General features: G+C 34.2%; 2 protein-coding genes across 2 annotated transcripts in view; one reads left to right on the plus strand and one right to left on the minus strand.

Annotated features, from left to right (window-relative positions):
• The window catches only part of LOC123671950 (sodium-dependent serotonin transporter), a 96,360-nt gene that overhangs the window by 60,681 nt on the left and 10,402 nt on the right, over positions 1 to 25,277 (minus strand). The window lies entirely within an intron of this gene.
• Positions 15,352 to 17,706, plus strand: LOC123673282. The gene has a single exon (XM_045607762.1). It carries the CDS (start codon positions 15,352 to 15,354, stop codon positions 17,704 to 17,706), a length of 2,355 nt encoding a protein of 784 aa, XP_045463718.1.

Below are 25,277 nucleotides of genomic sequence, written 5' to 3' on the forward strand. Positions count from 1 at the left end.
AGAATGTATTGGAAGGTATTCAAGAAGACGAAATAAGCAAATGTATAAGAAGGTAGCTAAATGTAATACAGATCCGACCCAAATAAATTTGGATAAGGGTCAAAATCACGTGAATATCAAGTTTGAATGACATTGAATGATATATCGTTAAATTTAGCGTTGAAAGTTATTTTGAAAAGTCATAAAATATGCAGATCCGTATTGAAAAAAATAAGGTTGAGGGTGGTCTAGAGAGTACGAAACGTTGGATACGAAATCTGATTACGTCCAATTGAGAAAAATTTACTGTCGAATAAAAAATTCCTGTAACATTATTTGATAATATTCGAAATAAAGTGGGAAAAAAAGAAAAATCAAAATGACAGAATTTACTTTTCATATGATATCTCAATAACCGGCCCTGATAATCTCGATTTGTTTGAACTGCTTGACAATGCTTCTATGAATGCAACTTTTTCTCTATTTGACCGACCTTCTAACTCTTATGGTTTAAAAGTTACCAATACAATCCCATTGAAAAAGTGGCCACCCTGTATACAGATATTATTTCTTAAAATGAATTTGTTCCATACTTTACGGACACAGTATATAATATCATGTGTTTCTCTGAGATAGATGAAAATAATGAGGCTTTGTGTAAAATTTGCAGTATTCCTATAAATCAAACAGATAATATAGTGAAGAAATTTGAAATCCTTCAAAACTCATTTATGAATATGGGTTAGTAATATCTGTTTATTTTTCGAATCGAAATAAACTCAAAAAATCAACCGAAGTCATTCAAATGTCGGAAATTATTTAGTTGAAATCCTCCAATGTGAGAGTTCCAAGATAATTATTTACCTTCTTATTAACGATCTGCCTTATTCATAGGAAAACCAGGAAGGTGGAAAACCGGTATGTCATGCACACCCTCTTTCAATTTTCTCGTTGATTGCTTCTCGAACAGATTCCACATAAAGTTAACTTTCTCCTGAAAAGTGCTATCTGCTGAACGATCGAATTTTAAAGGTAAACTTACAAAAGCTGCACATATTGATTCGAAGAATTTGCCATACGAAATAAGCTGGGAGAAATTCTAGGTGCAGAGTGAAAAAATTCCCAATGATTATGGCAAACGAAATTTTAACCAATACGAATCTTGAAAATGATCTTTTATATTCATATGCAAAATTTGAACTTTAAAATATCTGGCAGTTGTCACTTTTGAAGCTGTCACCTTTTGTTATTTGACAAATTGAAGCTACGCTATTACTGAAAATGGAACGATATACGGTCCAACAACGGATTGAAATTGTTGAAATTAACTACAAAAATGGTGAAAATAGTGCACTCACACTTCGCAAAACTACGTTCTCAGCTACAATAGTGAAATTGTTAAAAATATTCGAGCTCTTGGGACAAGTAATTGATGTAAATAATTGACTCCTCAGTAACTGAAAAATGAAATTTCATATGAAAAAAAATCAAGATTCTTAGAAATTTTGAATAATGAAACTTATCACGGTGAACGAAACACATTGACATCTTGATGAAACCTCGATGTAGGAGGGAATTAACGCAATAAAAAAACCTTAATGATGTTCGTGAAAGAAAATAGCGGTAGATTCAATGACGCCATGTAATTGCAGTAATATTGAGCTTGATTGGTATTTGGATGAATAGTGGATCTGTCCTCTCGGAATTCTCTGGAATGAGTGTGGGTGTTTGGATGAGTGAAGGATGAATTTTTCTTTTTCTTGTTTTTCTGGTACTGCGGAATGTTTAGTTATTATGTAAATTTCACTGAATAATTATTATTTTTAATATTATTATTATCTTCATCCAATAAAACCTGCTATTTCGCCATTTCATTGTTCTTTCCGTTTCTTTTTGGTGTTTAATTGCAACTTATACAATATATATTATATAACAATGATAACTGATATGTATTTTCAATTTTTCATAGTTTAAGTTATTTGTCGCTGTTGTTTCCTGTGTTTTTTCCTGTTTTTTTTTTTAATTTCAATAAATGAGTTAATTGATATTCAATAACCATTTCGAGGTATTTACAATCTCCACTCATTATTTTATTGAAATGTCTAAATATTAGTCCATAAATTCTACATCCATAAAATCGTGTACTATCTTTTGAAGTTGAAAAGTATTTAATGAATTTATTTATTCCACTTATGAATTACGGGGAGAAAACTTCAAGTTTTATTGTTTTAAGTGAATCGTAGTTGAAGTTGCAATTGAATTCCAAAACATATAACTGAATAATAACGGGATCTAATAAGCGTTCCCTAATCTCTAATGTGTCATATGAGCTGGGATGATTAGGCTCTTGCAACTTTCCAAAAAGGCAATTTAACAGATTAATTTGCCTCGCTAGGCAGTTGGCTCTCATAATTAGCAACACCTGCGCCACTTTTCTCTTCAAAACCTAATCAGCTTATTCGATTTGGAAAATCGATAGGAAACAAATTCCAATTCATAATTTCAGCCCCAAAAATGAGATCTGGAGAAGATTCCACTTAAAATGAACAAATTACAATTTGAAAAACTACTAGTTCAAAATTAAGAGTTAGCTAAATATGGAAAATTTTTCATCGCGACTCTCCTAGGTTGCTAGATTTTTGTGAGTTCTCTAGGAGGCTCAAAGCTAGTGCTAACTCTTGGTGTAATTCGTTTGCATTCATGGCAGATTTTGATCGTTGAAAAGATACAGGATATTGTAAGAAGAAGGCTTTCAGAAAAATTACAATAATTTTATCCAAAATTAGTATTGATGGTCAAGAATATTTTTATGCATGGAGAATTATTTTTTGTAGATGAATTCAATATAGGCTCAGCATTATAGGGAGGAAAAATTTAAAATTCAATTAATGCTAGAGCTTGTAGATTGTAGAAATTACCTTTCAGGAATCAAATTCAAATTATACCGAGATCTGGTTAACCACTCCCGCTAGTAAATCAATTCTGGATTTTATATCTTCATCCAAGGCCATAACCAGGGAGTTCAAATGAATCGTAGCTTCAAGTGTCTTATTTGAAAATAACTATTCATGAATTATTTCATATAGAGGAAAAAACTCTTTCAACAAACAAAATGATTCACTAAAATTTATCCACGTGGCCAACAGTCAGAAATTACCTGAACTAGACCACACATTTAGTCTCAGCAATTTACCTAAAACTAACCAACTAGCTATCTGTATTGGGAATATCGCGTATGGAAATGAGTTTAAGATTCGATTTCTTTCTCAAGTTTCTACAGTATGTTTGATGTCCGTGCAAGTGTGAGAATAATTATGATATGGGATTACTGGTTATGGTAGTATCATCAGAGGCAACATGACTGTTATGTGTTATAACAGGAGATGGTGAAACCACATACACTTTCTTAGATACGTCCACTTTCCCAAAAAGGTAACGCGTGACCACATATAGCCAGAATTACGCTAGATGATTTTTGAGATAATCATCATTTGTTACCATGACTTCCTAGATTTCTCGATCTTTCACCCATTGTGACCTCTGGGACAATATGGAAAGAAGTTGGTCACACCATTATTTGTAGTAGTGTCAATTTTCATATTCGTTTCAATAATTTTTGAATCAGCGTATAAATGTCAGTTTCTTATGGGGCCCACAGACGAGCAACTTAATCGCCAACCAAGTTGACTACTTCTCAAGTTTGCTACTAAGTTGCTCGTGTGTGGACTAGTTGGTGGTTGATAATCCAAGTTCCCAACTAGGTTGCCAGCTCAGTCGTCAACTTGGTTGGCGACTAACTCGCTCGTCTATGGGCCCCATTAGTGGTAATAATCAAAGCATTTTAATATTTTACTCTTTTTCACATTAAGTCAACATGAAACGTAAGTCAGAATCATCTAGAAAAGATGTCCGAAGTTTGGTAGGTGGCTAACATGAAATTGTAGACAATGAAATCGAAGATTGTGGACAGGAATGGTATGTCAAGTCAAATAAGGGACCTAGAAGGCTCAAGAAAGTTTTAAAAAAACGCAAGCAAGAAAAACATGTTACAATCAAAGAAGATACTGCAGGAATTAAACCAGATATTTGTTCTGGAGAAAACGATCCGGATGAAGATAACAATTTCTCTCATAAAAAAACAGTGATATAGAAGAAGAGAATATGCAAGATTTCACAGAAGAAGAAAAATATTTTTCAAAGCAGGAAATTAAAAATCAATTGGCAAGAGAAAACAAAATTTTTTCAGAAGAAGATAGCAATAGTTCACCGGATGAAGAAATGAAAAATTGTTCAGAGGAACATAACAAAAGTTCATCAGAGGACGAAAACAAAAGTTCTTCAGAGGAAGATAAAAAATCTTCTTCAGAGGAAGAAGAGTGTTTCACGTCGAGTGCAATAAACATTCACTTTTTGCACTTGTTGCATAAATAACTATATTTCTATTAAGAAGAACCATGAATTCTAATTCTTTTTGTCGGCAACAAAGTGTGAAAAAGTCCTTTTCTCGCTCGTGTGTTTGCGGTACTCGCCTTTCAGGCTCGTGCCACAAAATTACACACTCGTGAGAAAAGTTGGACTTTACCCACTTGTTGCACAATATACTATTAAATTAGATTAAGTAGTTTGAAATTTATTCCACTAAAATAGATTTTCAGTGACGTCTGTAGGGATGGCCGCCAGGAAAAAAATTATGGGAACTTGTCATCTTATTTTTTTAAGTTTTATCTGAATCCGAGAAATTTCCCACTTTTCCCGGACACCCTGTATGTTTTTCTCCTAACTTCACTTCATAAAGATTATTGTGACAGTACCGAGTTTTATCAAATTAACATGTAATAATAACATATTCAATCCATTCAAATCGAATCATTCTTCCATTATCCAAATGAGGACAACGATATGGCAGGATTTCCGGAAGGAAAATACACCTTGACATCGTCTGGAAGCGTGACGAAGGTTGAATTTTCCGATTCTCACGGTTTCACACAGAATAAGGTGGGATCAATCGAATTTTATTCAACCCCATTATTCCATATTTAGGGATATCGGCAGCTTTTAATCTGAAATCAATGGTTTATACAAGCGTAACATCACGTCATGGGTTATTTCTGTCCATTGTATAGGTGTTACGTTTTAATTGATGAGATGGTCGGCAGCTTTAAATACGATGGGTATGGGTATTGGAGTAGCATTAATGCTTTTTCTATCTGGGCCGCTCAGTGTAACAAATTATAATATATGTCATTCGCATAACAAAGCAATCACATGTTTATGTCAACATCAATAGGTAATGTATGTAGGATCCAGTTATTATTCCCTGTAACGAATTGAGACGGTCAACCGGATGCTTGGAGACCTATTAGTTTCTTTTAGTGTCGAGGGCATGACAGTTTCAATTGGTTTACAGGGAACGAATTGTTATTTTACATAATGTAAAAAGGATGTGTAATTCTTCGGGGTGTCGAAGAATGTGTCATGTCGGTTGTAAAACTTAAGAGATTTACTGGGGTTGGGAGAGTTCTAGAACAAGACGGTTGTACCAGATGTGTTACATCTGTTTCTCAGGTTCTAGTCCTTCTAGAATATTCTCGATTTCCAGGAATCTGCGAAGATCTTTGGGGGCGGTACGGCAAAAGCTCTTATTGGACTAGGGGATGGTACCTTCCCCTAAGGGTGTGGTCAAACCGAGACAAGGGAGGTCTATATTCGAGAGAGAGTAGTTCCAATCGACAGAGAGCACAGTTCAAATTAAACCGAAGACGGCTACAGACGGTACAGTTTAACTTAAGTCGAAGACGAGTCAAGTTCGGGCGGTCAAATTAAGACGTAAGACGAAAAGACGTTTCGCGATTAAGACGAGTCGCGAAGAAGTTAAAGACGAGACGACCGAAAACTTGAAGTACAACGAAGACGTTAATCCAAGACGTTTCGAGTAATCAACAAACGAGTTAAAGACGAAATTCAGTACCGTAGTGAGAAACTTGTAATTAAAACGTAATTAAGATCTTCTCAATACTGAGTTTGTACTGTATAATTCTGGCTTTGTAAATAGATGTAAATAATTCAAAAGAGTTTAATTATTACAAATCCAACAAAGTCACGGAGAAAAAGGCCAGGTAATCGAATCATACCTCTAGACGATCGATTAACCAAGCCTACATGTATACCTAAAAGCAGTTAGTCGATTTTTTTGATCAAATAGTAACGGCGTTAACTGGCCATCTTGGGACCCACATTTATGCGCTATGGATCATTTCTACTGGGATATCCTTAAGAGGGAACACCACCTCGAGGTTGCCCAGTTCAAAACGAAATTAGAGATATTTCTTCTGACGAATCACCGTCAAAATCCCTCAAACAATCATCTACATTCAAGAAATTAAATATTTCAATTTGCGAATGAAAAAATAAATTTTTGGTAACTTTTCGTTTTCCGCAAAAAAATTGATATGTATTATCATAGTATAAGGAATGGATAGTAAGCCAACCGCCGTTTGACGGCAAGGAGCTGGTCACTTGGAGTCGCTACTGTAGTTGGAACCGGTGTTTTACGGGTTGCATATATCGAACACTATTGACTACCCAAAGTGGAGAAGTAACTCGATAATAGATGGCGCTGAATCATGAGCTATAGATGGCGCAGAAATAATACGATAATTCATTCAGTGGCGTGGTTGGAAAGGGGTCGCATGACATTGCCAACAATTTTTATGTTATTATTAAGTTACCACTACATTTGAATATTCGAATATTCATTGAATATTTATTCGAATAATTGCGTTTTGCATTACGATAAAAGTTTGAATGATCACTTAACTCTCTATTCAGGAATAATTAAAACAAATTGATAGATACAATTGAATTAAAATTGTTCATATAATAGTAGAAAGTGGTTTCATCCGAAGAAATATGAATAGAATTGGGATATTATCAATGAAAAAAATATAAAAATTGAATATAAGATTCAAACACATGAATTTAGCAATAAAGAGTTCTAAAAATAATAATATAAGTGTTTTGAATCATTCATAGAATTAAGGACGAAGTGTATTCTTGGAGGATTTAATGTTCTCAAAATCCGCTCGATCATTCTTTTTGTATCTGTATACCTGTAATGAGAATGAATTTATTTATGGCATTTAGATTGTATTGCTGTGTCCCAGCGTAGGATTACTGCGTCTACATAAGGATCTATAATTGTATTTTGAACGTTGTCATGTAATGAAAATTATTTATGGATTTCCAAAATGAGGTTTTTGATTGAGAATAAGTCTCGAAAATTAGCTCCTCTTTGGATGATCGGTATTAATTTTCTCGATAATTTGGAACAATGTGCGATAATGAATGATACTGCTATTCTACTTGGATGATTTTTTTATGCAATTTTTTTAATGAAAATTGTTTTTGGGGTTTGAGGATGCATTAAATTGAATTTGTATTTTAGTATATCCTGAAACATACTAACTATATTTATCTTAAAATGATAAGGAAATGCCGGGCGGCAAATTTTCGAAGTTCCTGTTATGGTTTATTACATCTCTTGTCGTTAGACACTTCTATCTTTTGAGCGTTTTCTTGTGTACCTCCAATTTCTTTTATTACAAGGTCAAAAGGATTATTGAACGCATTACGACCCTTGGACCGGATCATAAAATACCATTTGGTACCTATTTTGCTCACTCTCAATTGAGCGGTAGTTTTTCTATAGAATTTAACATGTATACTTGGGTAAATATCTTATTTTCTCCTTTCACAGTGTTTATGCTGCTATAATGACAGCCCTAAGAACTGGAGAACTAGTATCGGCAACAGCCGAAAATACTGCACGCTTTGTGGAAACCATCAACAACTTATTTGATGCTTTGAATAGCACACGGTTTCATTCAACAAAACCTTGTAATCGTGCACTTAGTGATAGAAATCCGGAAGTTATAACAGCCATTAATAATGGTTATGAATTAATTGAAAACTTGTATAAAGTTGGCAAAAATAACAAATTAACGAGGCCTGATAGTTTTGATGGTTTTCTATTAACTATAAATGCCGTGAAGCATTTTGCATATGATCAAAGAAATGAGGGATTCAACTATTTATTCACGGGAAGGATTATTCAAGATCCTCTCGAGAATCAATTTTCTGTGTATCGTCAGAGAGGGGGATATAACAGAAATCCCACAGTAAGTTCATTCAGAACAGCATTCAAAATTAGCATTGTATCAGATTTTTTAAGGCTATCTGCAAGTGACAATGCAGGTAGTAAGGCAGATGACGATGAAAATATTTTAATGGCAGATAACAACGAACCTTTTCCCTTATTAAATCTCGATGAAAACTCGTCTTCATCAAAATCGGACGATTCGGATTCTTCAAGTAGTCCAAGTAGTACTCCTGCCACCGAATTTCGAGATGAAGTGACATTGGAAAAATGTTCTGTAGTATATTTTGCAGGTTATTTGGTCAAAAAATGTTGGGAGCGTTTCGGGTGTGAAGATTGTAAAATCACTTTGGAGGCTCCTAAAAATCTTGAAAATGAAGATGAGCTCTTGATCTTTTTCAAAAATTACGGTTTAAATTTTGAATGTGGATTAAAAGCACCTACATCTTTGCTGGAGAAATTCACAACAATAGTTTTGGATTGTTTCAGCAAAGATATAGGGAAAAGTTGCAATGATAAAGTCATGTGTAATTTGAAAAAAAAAAGTGTTAAATGCATTAAAAATTTTGGTTCGCAACGAATATCATCTGCTCGGAACATAGAAGATATATTTTAGATTTGTTGTTAAGAACTGAAATATATAAATATTGCAAAAATATTTCCAGCCTACTTAAATCTCGGCAATCATCGAAAAATGTGAAACTGTCAATTGTTCAACATTATTGAATATACAAAAGGCCAATTTTTAATCATTCAAAATAATAATAATAATAATCAATAAAGTCCCATTTTTAGAAAATAGGACTTTATTGATTTAAATTCGTTACAAATGAACAGAAAAGCAAAACAACTTATATCTTAATATTGTACGAACAGAAGGAAAGTCCAAATAACCTTCAAAATATAAAGATAAAATAGAATATTTTCTAATGTCACTGCGGTTCGAGCTATTCGATTGTGGGACTACTAAAATTAAATAAATAATTCTCTTTATTCCACAATAATTCAAATCATAATGAAATGGCGTCATCAAAATTGAGTAGTTCGCAGGATATTTTCTCGATATCATTGAGATTATTACTCCACAACAGAATATTCGTGTCATCTACATATTTCAATAGCAGGTATAAGAGAAGGTATATTGGTATATAGAAGCACAATAGGCTTTCATTGAGTTTCAACATATCATAAACGGAATTGTTGTCATACTACCAAAATATTTTCATTAACATATGGCTGACTACCTTGCAGGTAGACTCTGTTGCAGATGTAATTTGTAACAATGCTAATTTTGAATGCTTATTGTGGGATTTCCATTCTCTGTATTGTATTGGGATTTGATTCTTGAGTCGATCTTGAATAAGCCTTTCTGTCAATGAATTTTTGAGCCCACATTTTTTATCCGTTGCAAGTTGCTACACGGTTTTTATATATAGTGACAAGGAAACCATCAAATATATGGGTCTCGGTACCTAATTTGTTATTTTTGCCAACTTCAAAGAAATAATTGCCAGTTAATTCATAATGATTATTGATGGTTGCAAGAGCATTCGCTCAGTATCTTCATGATTACAAGGTTTTATTGACTGAAACTGTGTGCTTTTCAAAGCATCAAATTCATTATCACCAGGGCAGCACTGAGACTCAATAACCCTCATCAATATCGTATAGTGTCTTATATCGGAAAAGCTTTATTCCCATAGAAAATTATTTTGTAAAGAATTGGTGCGGGTTGAATTCAAATAATAGAGAGTATCGAAAAAATACATCATATTGTTTCCTTCCAAGAACAAAAAAAAAATCAGAAACTTTTGATTTCTAATTCAGTAAAATTTGAGGAAATCTCTCTGAATTTTTATTGAATTATAAATCGAAAGCTTCTGACCTGGTCGTAGCTAAATTCTTTAATGTATTTCTGACATCTAAATTCACCTTGATACTCACTTGTTACCATTTACTTGAATATTGAAGGGATTGAGGCAATAGGTCCTTTCTCAAATGCTGGATAAATAACAGATTTAGAACAAGATCTTGTAGAACTGATGTTAACCAGAGAGCTGAGAGTTTTAATTAAACAAGGATAACAACGATTCTGATTTAAAAAATCATTTTCAGTTCTTTCTTCGTTAATGGTTGAGCTTGGATTTAATAAAGTAGCTTATTTACTTTATAAAAAAAACTGCACAGCACTAAGAGTGGCTATTTGCTTAGTATGTATAGAAGAACTAAAATTCCATCTGTCTCTACCAACTCTTGAAATTTTCTGTATAAAATTTCTTTTTTTTGATATTGAAACTGAATTTTCCAATTTTCAAGTTTTTTCCTTCATTTTTACGAAAAAAGATGTATTACTAGGAAACCTCTAATATTTCAAGCTCCTGAGCTAGGTATATGAAAAATCCATTGATATGTTCAATCCACAAACTACAACCCGAAAATATTCATTTCAATTTTAAATATAAGGTAAATATAAAAATAAAACATGATTTTATTTATTTTCAACATCATTGAGATATTTCAATATAATTTGGTTGTTTGAGGTAAACTTTTCTTCAAATATTCATAAAAACATGGGCTGATTTTTCGGTCAGAAAATATTATTACAGTCGAATAATAAAATACATAACTCTAAGAATCGCAAAAGGTTGGGAAAAAATGATCGAAACCAACTGTCAAATGCTAAATATAGCTTTTGAGAAATTTCATTGGAACTTACGACATTAGGAAATTAATGTTGATAGAAACTTTACCTATTCTCACTCAATCTACAACAAAACAATATCAATCGAATATTCTTCAAATACATTCAATTGCAATATCGATATCCCGGAAAATGGAGTTTATTCCATTCATCAATCCTGAAAAATACCTAGAGATATCATTTCATGACGACTGGACCTGATTAGTGATTTCATGATAACTTGTAGCATTGTACTTGTTTATCACAAATACACGCCACTGGCGTAAATTCTTATTGTAGAGCAGAAAAAATATCAAACTATAGAAATCTTCTGACCACTCTATTTCAAGTGTTTTAGTTCTTCAAAATAACACCAATTCTTTCAGAGGGCTCCACTTTACGGACCAATTTTTTGACAGTAAAATTCGAGGCTTAACATGAGTGCAACTAGATGGCGCTCAACATCAACAAAATCGAAAAAAGCACTACACTGGCTTACTATCCTTTCCTTATACTATGGTATTATGTATAAAGCTTTGATGTATTTTTAGAATATTCGTGAAGAAAAACCCACCAAAAATCATTACAAAGAGGTAAAATTATAATTTCGTGAAAGTCATAGTGCAGTACTACCCTCTAGTTTTTGCTTCGAAAAAAGAAAGAAGAAGAAGTGAATGAACAACTTCGTACACTGTACAAAGTTCGGTCATCGCAGGAGCGCCAGAGGGAAAAAGAATGGATACCCAAGTTTAACTGATACTCGAAAAACCACGTTGTGGTAATCCCTCTTAAGTATACGTTAGGAACCAATGGCTAATTGAACCGTCAAAATACTGCAAAACATTTCACCAACCAATTGCTTGAGTCGGAGAGTCAATGAAAATTTTAGGATCTTGCTAACATTGTAGTGACTCTAAAGTATTCAATTTCCTCAACATTAATGAGTACCCCCAACCCAAACCTCATAGTCGCTGGTCATATTTACCTGTGTGGGGCATTGCGCAGAGAAACTTTCAGCTCATATAAAATAAAAGGTCTGGCCGTCGTGGTCTCTGGAGCTATTATGAAATTTCCATTTCAGGTACTTGTATTGAAAATATATTTCAATTTTCAATAGAAGAAATCCTTCAAAATTCAATTACAGATGTTGTTTCTGAAATCAATTAAATAATACACAATATGCTGCATGTGTATTTATTGAATAGTTCAAAACTTCACTTTTCTTCTTCTTCTTATTTCTTCTCCTCCTGGTGATCCACAAATTGCAATCGTAGCTCTGGAAACCGCAGTGCGAAAGATTTCTGAGTGACGAAACCATCTCCTGAGGTCCTTCAGCCAAGAGTTCTCGCGCCTGTCACAGATTTTTTGCCTTATATTTAATCCTCTATTATAAGACGAAGTAACTCCTCTTTCGCCCTTCACCTCTCATTACATAACCTAAGTATTGCATTTCTCTGTCTTTGATGGTGTTGAGTAGTTCTTTTTGTTTATTCATGCTTTAGAATACTTCATCATTGGTTCTTCTGCGTCCATGACATTCGTAGCATCCTTCGGTAAATATACATTTCGAAGGCCTCCACCTCCTTTTCTGTTTGTGTTCTGTTTTTCAGCTCTGGCAGCCAGAAAGCTGAACTGGAAAGACATAACATCTGACCATCCGAGTTTTGAGTGTTAGACTGCGATCTGATCTTGTGAAAAATATCATCATACTCATGAAAGTTTTCCTGGCTTGTTCAATCCTCGAATGTATTTCGCTTTTCGGGTTGCATTGGTTGTTTATATTGGCCCCAAAATATTTGAGAAGATGGTTGTTTTAAAAACATATCCCTCCAGGAGAAGTATTATCTTTAGATACAAAAACGTGCTTCGGGCTTTCGGCCCTCACCAGTACGTTGAAAACGTTTTCAAAAATTCTGGTTACTCGAATAATCCGATCAGATCTGTTCCACGAAAATATTAGGTATTTCTTCCCGATAGTTCTCAATTTTTTTATGATTGTCACGATGTGATGGAACTCTAGACGAAGCTGAGGATCTTTATTTTATATCTGCACAGAAAATTTGTAATTACGGAGTTATTTCTTTCTTCAATTTTCTTCCTGACTTTTCACTGGTTCTGGTGATAAAAGTGAGTTGAAATTATTACTAAAACCAAATTTCGAACACCAATATTTACGGAATCCCTAGCGTAATATACTCATTAACTAACTTGATTTCGGCGTTCAAGATCCAAAGATACCCTGAAAATTTTAAGTGCTTAGGTCTCTCCTGTCGTACTTGCAGACGGACGAACAGAGTCGAATTTGAGGCCGAATTCGTCATAAGTGAGTCGAAGTTTATCGTTTGCAATCATATCTGGCTCAAAGTTCGAAACTTTCGGACATCACCGTGATGAAATGATCTCATAATCTTCAGCAAACGGCTGCTCAAAAATATATGGCTTCAGATAAGTTTTGCAAAAGTTTTGTATTATAAAAATAACAAAGAAAATATTACCGAATTGTTGGCGTTCATTTGTAAAAACTCCATTATCACATCCGATACTATCACATTTCTCATTAAAAAACAAAGCTTTAGGAAATTTTCAGTTCACAAGTATTACATATTTTATGGCATCACCTAGTATCACAATTTTCATTTGACTTTGAACTCATAAAATCTTAAGCTTTCAAATCCCATTTACAGTGGTTGAACTATGACAGGTTATGGCTTCGAGGAGATATTATCTATTTCCATAATAACTAGTTTCATTCTTATCTGCATTCTGGTGAATTGCCTACAGTATTTGGTAAGTTATATTTCAAATATTGAAATAAATATATGAAACTTCCATATTTCCTTCCACTTGTAGTGGTATCATCAATATCACTTCATTATAATCAATGTCCTCAATTGATGTTATTAGTAGGTATTAAGTAGAGTTGAGTAATCTTATCCAATTGAAACTCTATACGTGGAAAGTATACTGCCAGCCTCCGTACAAAACATGTAATGTGAATCATTAAAGATAAGTATTATTCATTTTAGGCACAACAAAAAATGAAGGCTACTCACTAGGGTATCCGACAGATATGTCAATTGAATAAATGGACGTATTGAAATGTTTAAAACGTAATTTTCAAAAATTGCAGGGTCTTTCGGACCACCTGTAGAGTAATCAGTAAATTTGGAAAAGACTTGAAAAGTTTTAGGGAATTCAATAAAAAAACTCATGCAATTATCTCAAACGGTTTTCAAGATGTGATCTTCAATTAAGATCATTATATCCATGAAATTTATCTAAAAAAGTACCATAGATGACAAGTGGGGTGTTTCCAAATCAGAATTTCATGGAGGTTATCAGTATGAAATGAAAATTGGACATTCTCATTTGAAAAAACAGGGTGATCTTGTGCTTCACCACTTTCGGGCTTTTCTGGTGGAGTCAAAAATAATTCAAGCTTATGCGCTGAGTAGGTACTGTCGATTTCGTCTAAATTAAATTAATTCTCCTAACCTAAAATTTCCAACAGCTATCGGCCGATCGAGATTTATTGACTCACTCTGTAGATTGTGAAGTTCTGAACTGATAACAAATAATGTGATTCTTCATCTGACACTTGAATATGATCGGCTAATATAATAGAACTATCCTTATTAGGATCGTAAAACACTATTACTCAGTTGAATTCAATATTTATTCCGAAAATTAATTAAATGAAATTACATTTAAAATTGACAGAATATTTCAGTAAAATAAGTTCATATCCAGGATTCGAGAGTTATGACTGACAAATTTCGAATCAAGACATTTGGGAAATGGTATCCAAAAAATTAGAGGATTTCAAAATACCAGTTCCAGTGACCAAGGCAACGTAAGGATCTACACTCCCCTTAATAAGTTCTTCAGTACAGATCCATTCAGATTGTTCAGTACTGTGCGATTGGCAACATCGCATCGAATATATCGCTGAAATAGGTACCTACCACTTGAGAAGGTTCGACCCCAGGCAACAAAACACCCCATGCGAGGAGACAGTTTTCAACAGTAACCTCGAGTAAAACACCCACAATCTAACGAAACAAAACCAAGTAATAATCTCTACTCAATTCTATCCAAATATATAAGCGTCAGGCTGGTGCAACTTGTATGTGATCTGTGCATCAATAAACACCTATTCATAAAATTAGAATTTGTGTTTCAAAACAACCACACCCCAATTCATGGTCCTTCGAACCCGGATTATATTTTAAATCCAACAAACCATTTTGTGAACGACAAAATCAACGCTTCGCTAGGGTCCCATCTCAAGTGCACTTACGATACGAAGACGCCACCGCTGTTGCAGTTTAGCATCACAGGAAATCAAAGGTCAGTTCTTTCCATTTCACATTACCTATTTCTCAAATTAACCCATAATTTATCCATCATTTATAACGAGTTTAGAGTATTACTATTTCATTAATTTGATAAATTTCCATATTCGTTACTCCATTTAAACTATTACATTATAATAAAATCACTCTTCAGATTTTACTGAATATTTTTCCTTAACAAAATGACTGAAATCGATAATAAAAGAATGCTTACTTCTCGCAGAGCCGGTATAAAAGGTTCAATCACAAGATTTGATAAATATCTGAAGAAAATATCCACTAATCCATTGACTCGAGAATCAACATTTGACTTAGAAACTCGCTTGAATGCTATTACATCGCTTTTATCCGAATTCAATACAATACAAACAGAAATTGAGTTCCTAGAGCCCAACGATGTAGACGTACATGATTTAGAACGGGATGAATTCGAAACTAAATATTTTTCCGTTGTGTCTCAAGCTAAAATGAAATTGTCTAAGCCCGTAACATCGACCGCCAGTGTCGTATCAAATCATCCTATGACAAATGTAAAGCTACCTGACATTAAATTGATCGAATTTAACGGTAGTTATGACAAGTGGACTCAATTTCAAGAAACCTTTGATGCTTTTATCAATCAAAACAAAATGCTCACCGATATTCAAAGGTTTTTCTATCTACAAAGTTCTCTTAAGGGTGAAGCTGCTCAAATAATTGCTTCATTAAATGCAACCGAGGCCAACTATAAAATCGCTTGGGACTTACTTCGGGAACGCTATCAAAATAGGAAAGCTATTATTAATTCGCACATGAAGGCAATTTTTGATTTACCGAATATTCCTAAAGAATCACACTCGCTCTTGAGAAAATTCTTAGATGAATTCCAGAAACATTTTAGATCCTTGAAAAGCTTAGGTGAGAATGTTGATGAATGGCATACTATATTAATATTTCTACTCAACTCCAAATTAGATTCGTCAACCAGAAAGGAATGGGAAATCTTCATTAATGACAATAATACCCCTAAAATTGAAAATTTCTTATCATTTCTCACACAACGCTGTTCTCTCTTAGAATCTTTGGACACAAAAGCCTATACATCTGACCCAAATAATATATCAAACAAGAAATCTAGAGAAATTCGTTCTTACTCTCATCTATCTACCAAAATTAATCTATGCCCATTATGCAATCAATCTCATTTTATTTATTCATGTAAAGAATTTCTAGATATTCCTATAGAAAAAAGATTCGCTGAGATTAAACGTCATAGGTTGTGCTCGAATTGTTTAAGACCTGGACATTCAAATTATTCCTGCCGATCAAAATATTCCTGTCGGTTTTGCCGGAAAAAACATCACACTCTACTTCATGATAACTCGAATGATACCAGCAAAACTCGAATCCATAATCAACCCTCCAGCAATCAGTCTCATACTCATCAAGAGTCTAATTTGAACACGGAGAATATTTCCGAAAATTTGCATACTCATTCAGTGGCATCTCAAGTAAGTCACTGTACTTACACAATTCTCTCCACTGCAATTCTCAATATTTTAGACAGAAACGGAAAAACAATTAAATGCCGAGCTTTACTCGACAGTGGCTCGCAATCAAACTTCATTACCAAAAAATTATTCGATAAGCTGAATTTAGGATATAACTCTGTAAACATACCGATTTCCGGTTTGAGTCAAAATCTCATAAACATTTCCAAACGAGCCACAATCCAAACCCAATCTATATGTAACAATTACACTTTCAAATTGCCTTATCTCATAATTGATAAAATCACCGGCCTTACACCTCAACAGAAAATACCTCTAAGCCATTTCAAATTTCCAGGCAATATCTGTCTTGCCGACCCAACATTTCATATACCTTCTGATATTGACATGCTCCTAGGTGCTGGCATATTCTTTGATCTACTTTCTTGTGGACAAATCAAATTGGGTAAAGGGCTACCCATACTTCAGGAAACAAAGCTAGGCTGGATAATATCCGGACCTTTGTCCATCCTTCCACCTGCTTCCACGAACTCTTCTTTTCTATCTACTTCAAAGAATATACAGTCACAAGATTCTTGGCAGATTAAGGAAAACTTTGCAGGTCAACAATTCAGTACCAAACAAGAAACTGAGTGTGAATCTCATTTCTCTGAAACCTTCACAAGAGACAATACCGGTAGATTCACAGTTAGTTTACACTCAAAGGAAAATAATGTCAAATTAAGTGACCCTGCAGAAACAGCAATAAACAGATTCCACGCGATCGAAAGAATACTCGATAAAAACCCACTCAAAGCCCAATATTCCGAATACATCGCTGAATATCAAAATCAAGGTCTATCTGACACCAACAACTGGAATCATGGACCGTCAAAGGAAAATCCTGCTGATATTATTTCTAGAGGGATCAATCCTACCGATCTTGAAGGTGCTGATTCGTGGTGGCATGGGCCACATTTTCAATTCAATACTTCAGATAATTGGCCACAAGAACGTCACATTTCGAACTATTCGCGTACAGCTTCAACACTTGACGAATATAATTAAACCCACACCTTCATGCTAATGTCAGGTAACAATTTCATTTTCGAAAAAAAACTATCCTAAAATGCTCAGTATGCACATTCGTGTGCCCGTCTACAAAGGCGATTCATATTGAACTCGTGAGTGAACTAACCACTGAATCGTTTATGGCAGCATTCAAGCGGCTTGTATCTAGGCGAGGAATGTGTACAAATCTTTATTCGGATAATGGATCCAACTTCATTGAATTTTGAAAAATTACTCTAAACTCGCGTCCTCTCGTTCCTTTATCCTCTGACCCCAATGACCTCGAGGCGATCACTCCAGGACACTTCATCATCAGAGAACCATTGAATGCCTCTCCTCAATTCAACATCGATGACATAAAGGTTCATCACTCGAATAGATTCCAGCACTTGCAAAAACTCGTACAAAGTTTTTGGACCAGATGGAGAAATGATTACCTACACAATCTCCATCAAAGAAACAAGTGGCAATTCAAGAAAGAAGTCCAAGAGCTGATAGGCAGACTCGTACTTCTCCGTGATGAAAATTCCTTACCTCAGCAGTGGGCCTTGGGAAGAATCACCTCTGTGCATCCCGGAACAGACAATATTGTTCGTGTTGTCAGTGTCCGTACCAAGAACGGAATTGTGAAAAGAGCAATTTGCAAAATAAGCATCTTGCCAGTGAATTGACTCTCTAGACCCATTTTTTAATTTTTTTATTCCTTTTTTTTATCATTAATTTATTATTAGCATTAGGAAAACTTTATGTAAATCTATCTTACCAGACCTGATGCAATTATTTTCATGTGATTTTTGTTTTTGAAAGTGGATACTTTCAAGGCCGCCGGTATGTTCAGTACTGTGCGATTGGCAACATCGCATCGAATATATCGCTGAAATAGGTACCTACCACTTGAGAAGGTTCGACCCCAGGCAACAAAACACCCCATGCGAGGAGACAGTTTTCAACAGTAACCTCGAGTAAAACACCCACAATCTAACGAAACAAAACCAAGTAATAATCTCTACTCAATTCTATCCAAATATATAAGCGTCAGGCTGGTGCAACTTGTATGTGATCTGTGCATCAATAAACACCTATTCATAAAATTAGAATTTGTGTTTCAAAACAACCACACCCCAATTCACAGATTCTTTGCGGAAATTGCTTGATCGATTCTTTCAATTTTCTGAAGAAACGTTCATATGGCAATGTAGGATGAACTCCCTAATTTCAATCACAAAAAAATTATAGTATCAGATTATTCTGGACTGTGATCGAAGGATCTTCCAAGAATTGAAAGAATCGAACAAGCGATTTCCGCGCAGAATCAAAATTAATCTGTACTTAAGATTCTAATGAACTTGTCCACTCAACAAAGATCAGAATAAGGTGTGCTACAAGACAAACCGAACAAATCGAAATTTTGTCATCATTATTTAGGTCATTTATATGCTCCATTAAGACTTAATTTTGGTTATACTTTTTTCTTAAACTCTGACATGCGTGGCTATAGAACCTCAAAAGCAAAAGACAATTTGTTTTTTCAGTACATCTAATAAAAAAAACTGTTGAAGAATAATTTCTTTCGGCCATAACTCCAGAACGCCTGAAGCTATCGTTTTTCGACCTTCAGCTTTTTCCATGGAAATTCGATGGAATTCATGTTAAAAAAATTCTATCATTACATTTGAAATTTTGAGGAAAAATGAACAAAACAACGAACTTTCGACTTAGCTCCCCCTATCGGAAGCAGCAAAACAAATCTATCATGAGTATATTTTTTCCTTAATCAACAAGATGTTATCTCTCTAATGAGATCTAATTTGCTCAAAAATGTTAAGTCAAACTGAAGTTGAAGACATTTCACTCAGTCAGATTTCTTCCTTTCGATATCATAAAATCGGAAATACCAATTCAAGAAGATACAGAATTTTTCAAGGATTATAGTGATGATATTTTTCCATCCACTTGATATAATATTTTCGAGTGAAATTCATTTTTCTACTCGACGATAGCTATTACGCCGCCTAGCGGTAGAAGTATGAACTTCAAAACAATTTCCAGTGTGTTTTCTTGTACACTTTAGTGTTAAAACTTTTTACCGCAAGTCTCTACGATGAGTGGATCCTGAGATATAGCCGCTTACCTCACTTATTTGCCCACCCTGTACAATTTGTTAGCATCCGCGAAAGGTTGGATTACACTACAGGCATTCTTGCCTAGGTAACACTGCTTTTGAACCAGTTGTTATAGGATTTATATAGATTTATTATGTAAAAAAGTGTACATTGCCTTTTCATCCTGAATAAATCGAATTGAATTGAATTGAATTGAATTGAAAAATAATAAAACTATTGGAAAATTTCTAACAAGTGTTCAATTCGCTAGCTCTTGTCGTTCTAATTTACGTTTCTCGCCAATGCTTTCCCAAGTCTTAGTCATACATAAAAACACCATAAATATCTTCCAATTTATGGTGGGTATAATTAACTAGGCATGTCCCCAAAATAATTCAACCCTTTTACGTGGAAACGTTGTCCGGTCCGAATTAAAGTGGAACAGGTTCTTGAGTTTAATATGTTTGGGAGAGTGAGGTCTTACTTGAATAGTAAAAGCTCGGGACAGTCTTCTTTAGCCTTTCTCGATGGCCGTCAGCGCTACTTAGGTCAAATATTTACCGACTTACTGTCGCAGTCTGCCAAGAAAATTGAAAATCCACCGGTGGAGATAGTCAATGAGCCATCCCGTGAAGTGCAAGAGGTATTTGAAGCATTCTGAAGAAAACGGTGCAAATACAACCCTCTAGAAAGGCTCTGAATAGTTTTATGGGAGTTTCAGAGATTTACATTGTAGATTTTTTTTGTTCGTTTTTCTCCGAGATTCAGTTACAAACTGGAATAAACTCAATGAATTTCTTATATTATACAGGCAAAATGAAATGAAGAACAAAATTGGTGTGAAATTTTACGTCGGTTTTTAAAATAATATCAAAACACTGAACTAAAGCAATTACATCCACAGGCTGACGTAGCTTTCAAATCAAATCAAATTTTATTCCTTCGAAAAATAAATACAATTTCAATCATACAATCTGCAAATTATATACCCTTCATGTGAGGATGGACGCACCTAAGTAGCAACTTGTGTTGTTCTCTCCATCTTCCATTCGGGGTGTTCAAAGATATTACAAGAATTAAATATTGCAGGACCGAGATTATACACACTTTTTTTACATCCAAGCAAAACATTTAGTTTGATGATCCTTTGAGCAAAATATAGTTACAAAAATAAAGAGAAAGAGAGAGAGAACCCAAGAAGAAAAAACACAAGTTACCACTCTCATAGCCACTTTCAATCAACCAAATAAGTTGAAAAGTTCTCTATTGAGCATGATGAAAGCTTTGATTGAGTTTTTGTATACATTGAAATTTGAAATATGGTAACTGGTAAGAGATTAAAAAGTTTGGGGCCGTGATATAGAAAACACACCTCTGTGTGTGACTCTTTTTGAAGGATGGTGGAGTTAAGCATAAATTTGTCACGAATCGTGTAAGCTTTTCCTTTTCTTCCTGAAGAACAGATTTGTTCTTGAATATCCAGAATAAACACTGGTTTATATTCCGTGGGAAACAATCTCGGTGTATGGTGCAGGTTAGATTTTTGTTCTCGAGAATGTTTCTCAATTCGTAGAATTTCCTGATCAATTTCCTGAGTCACCTCACCAAAATTACCCCAAGATACCTGATCATTTCCGTCTTCTCGATAGCAGGACAGTTTCATTGAGCAAACACAGTCTTTCTCGTGAATGTGGATGGTGTTTTGCCACGGTTGGTTGTTCTGCAATAGGGTGAAACACTTTATGTGTCATCCCAATATTTTTTGGTATGTATGTGCTTCAAAGCAAAACAACTTTTCCTGAGTTTGTGATAATAATAATAATAAGAGAGTTTATTCAGAATATTACATAAATAAACTCTATAATACTGTAGAGTTAAGTTCAAAATATTAACTGTGCACAGCAACTGTGATAAGAACTTATCTTGCCTATTTTGGCATTCATTTGGCAGATCACGATAAATCTTCGGACAACATTTCGTAAGCAAAACATGTATTGAACATTCTAGTCAATGTGAAGTTTAAACAAGGAAGTGCTTTGAATTTGGTGTAACAAATGTTTGGAGTGAATAGCGAACCATCACTATTACACACACCACAGCCACCTAGATTGCTCTACAGAAAACTTGGGTGATTTTAAGACTTTAAAAGTTTGGAAGGTAGATATCAAGGATATTTAGCTGAAGGCTCCAACAATAGGTGGATATCATATGGATGATATATACTATGATAGAAAGTCATATGAAAGGAAATTTTTAAGTGATACTTGACTGATGTATATATATTTCGCAATAAAAAGTAATATTTATTAATGTAAAATATACACAAACATATGAATGTAGCATATCCTAAAAAAATAATCCGATTGATAATAGTTAATCACAACAAGTGTGATAAAAACTTCAATACTATATGAGTGCGTAAGTTGTAAACGAGTACGTATACGAATATTATTAAATTAATTATGCATTATCACACATGTGTAGTACTAGTACATCAATGTATCTACAACTGCCTATTATGATCAAAAAACGAACATAACGTTGTACAGAGGTTGAAATCAATGGCCTTGATATCATCGAAATAATTTTATTGAGTATTGTTATACGTATGGTAGAATAAACCTTTTGTACGAATACTATACATTAATTTCTTTAATTCACTGAATTTTTATTACAATACATGCCTGTTACATCCACTTGACGTCTATCAAGTTGGTTTGTAAGTGATAAACCATTCTTTTCAAATGATATTTTCGGTGTACATATTTTATATTGAGAAGTTTTCTTATATTTTATGTAGATTTACATAGAATACAAACTGTACGATTATGTGAATTATCCTTAGTTCAGTTTGACTCTGGACCGTACATGTTCCCATCCATGCGTGAACTCGTTTATAGATACTGCTAAGCCTTATAACGGGTGTTTTTTTTTCGAGGTATATAACTTCAAGTTGGCATTTCTGTTCAAGATGGCGACCGATTTAACAGCTGTCAAGTCATTTATTCTCAGTTTGGTTTGGCAATTCATCATGAATAGACTCATGCCTGAACAATGCTTGCAAATAGTGCAATTTGGCCCAAAATGAGAATGCCGTTGTTCCCGATTCTGATAAGCGAAATTTGTTTAGCGATGAAGCGCACTTCTGGTTGTAGCCATTCAACCAGAAGTGCGCTTCATCGCTAAACAAAACTGCCGCATTTGGAGTGAAGCTAATCCTCAAGTGTATGTCGAAACACCGTTACATCCAGAAAAACTGACTGTTTGGTGCGCTTTATGGGCTGGTGGAATCATTGGTCCGTACTTCTTCAAAAACGATGATGGCCAAAACGTTATAGTCAATGGTGATCGGTATAGAGCCATGATTACTAACTTTTTCATTCCTGAATTAAACAACCATGATGTCCAGGAGCTGTGGTTCCAACAAGACGGCGCAACATGTCACACAGCTCGTGCCACAATCGATTTATTGAAAGACACGTTTAGTGACCTCCTAATTTCACGTTTTGGACCTGTGAATTGGCCTCCAAGATCTTGTGATTTAACACCGCTAGACTACTTTCTGTGGGGCTATGTACAGTCATTGGTCTATGCGTATAAGCCACAAACCCTTGACCATTTGGAAGACAATATTCGCCGTGTTATTGCCGATATACGGCCACAAATGTTGGAAAAAGTCATCGAAAATTGGACGTCCAGATTGAACTACATCCGAGCCAGCCGTGGCGGTCATATGCCAGAAATCATATTTAAAATGTAATACCACAAGATTATCTTGCGGATAAATAAAATTCATGTCAATCGAATAATCCATTGTTGTTTTATTGCAATTTAAAGTTCTATAGCTCTAAAAAAAACCCCCTTTATTTGAACCAACTATAGTCAGATGTAAATTCAGTATAAGTATGAGGTAGAACGTAAACAGTTCCATGCGAATTTAAGTTCTTTCGGATATATATTTCACGTTTTAATAGTCATTCAAATGAATACAGAGATAATCTTCAATCATAGTAACGCCCTCGTTGGCAGAGTATTTTCTTTAAATCCCTTCAATGTAATGGAACTTGGATAAAAAACAACTCATTCCGTTTTTTGGAGATGTTTCAGAAAATGAAATAATTATAATCCCAGATAACGCCAATTGAATCAAAAAAATCTAAAAACCTCGCTTTTAGAGAACAATACATTTTTTGAGTCCGAAATCATATACAGGGTGTTTCCAAATTAGACGTGAACCTTGAGGGAGGTGTAAGTATCACTCATTCGTTTTCGATTGAGCCATATTTATTGATAACCGAAAATCAACAGTTTCCGAGATATTCGAGTTTTGAGGACTTGCTGGACGTGTTAGTATGACTCACTTGCTGTTGTTTAAGCCATATTTAGTGATTACCAAAAATCAACAGTTTACGAGATTTTTGAGATCTTGTGATTTCTAAAAGATTTCTCACCTCACTTATTTTCGTTGTCAGTGATCTAACACCGTTAGAATAGATGAAGCAGCGAGAAGATTTAGAGTAAATATCAGGCGGAAAATAACAACTGAAGAAATAAATTAAGGAAGAGGGCACGTGCTTGAATAAGGAATGGTGAAGGTCATTTCAAATGTGAATTATAAACACATTTTTCACTGGAATTTTGAGTTTAATTGGAATAAAAGAAAATTAAATTTATTACTTTCCTTTCTTTTCTTCTTTTCCCTTTCAAACCAAAATCTGTTGAAACAGAACTAGTGCCTGCATTCTAACAAAAAGTGTTTTAGGAAATGAACAATGAATTAGGCAAGTTTTCAAGAAAAATTTGTCATACATTAATAGTGTAATTCGAAAGTTATAAGCAAATTCATATTAAAAATTTATTTTTCTTTATTTCATATATCAACTTTCAAATCATACTAATTCTTATTTAACATCTAATACAGCATAGTTTTGCTTTTTTGATACATATCATATCTTTTTCTGATCTAAATAATGAAAATTATAAATCAAACTTGGTCAACGTAGAAAAATTTGACGAAAAATCAAGTAAGGTGAGAAATTTTTTAAAAAACATAAAAGCTCGAATATCTCGGAAACTGTTGATTTTCGGTTATCAATAAATATGGCTCAATCGAAAAAGATTAAGTGATACTTACACCTTCTTCAAGGTCCACGTTTAATTTGGAAACACCCTGTATACAGTTGAAATAATTTTTTTTCAAGTAACATTTTATTATTAGTTTTTGTAAAATATCTCAATTATACGTCTAAAACACTGTGAACGACCATAGTCCGCTGTAAGGTTCAACGAAGAATTAAATGATTAAAATATTCCTCATTACATTCAGATTATAACTGATGTATCATGCACCTAATACTAACGTATGTGCACGTGGATATTCATGATATGATACATTAGTCCATTAATACATTACATAGTCCAATATTTCGTATCAAACAATCCAATACTAGGAAGCCTGCGAGAGTA

Source organism: Harmonia axyridis, chromosome 2, assembly GCF_914767665.1.
Source record: "Harmonia axyridis chromosome 2, icHarAxyr1.1, whole genome shotgun sequence".
Lineage (NCBI taxonomy): Eukaryota > Metazoa > Arthropoda > Insecta > Coleoptera > Coccinellidae > Harmonia > Harmonia axyridis.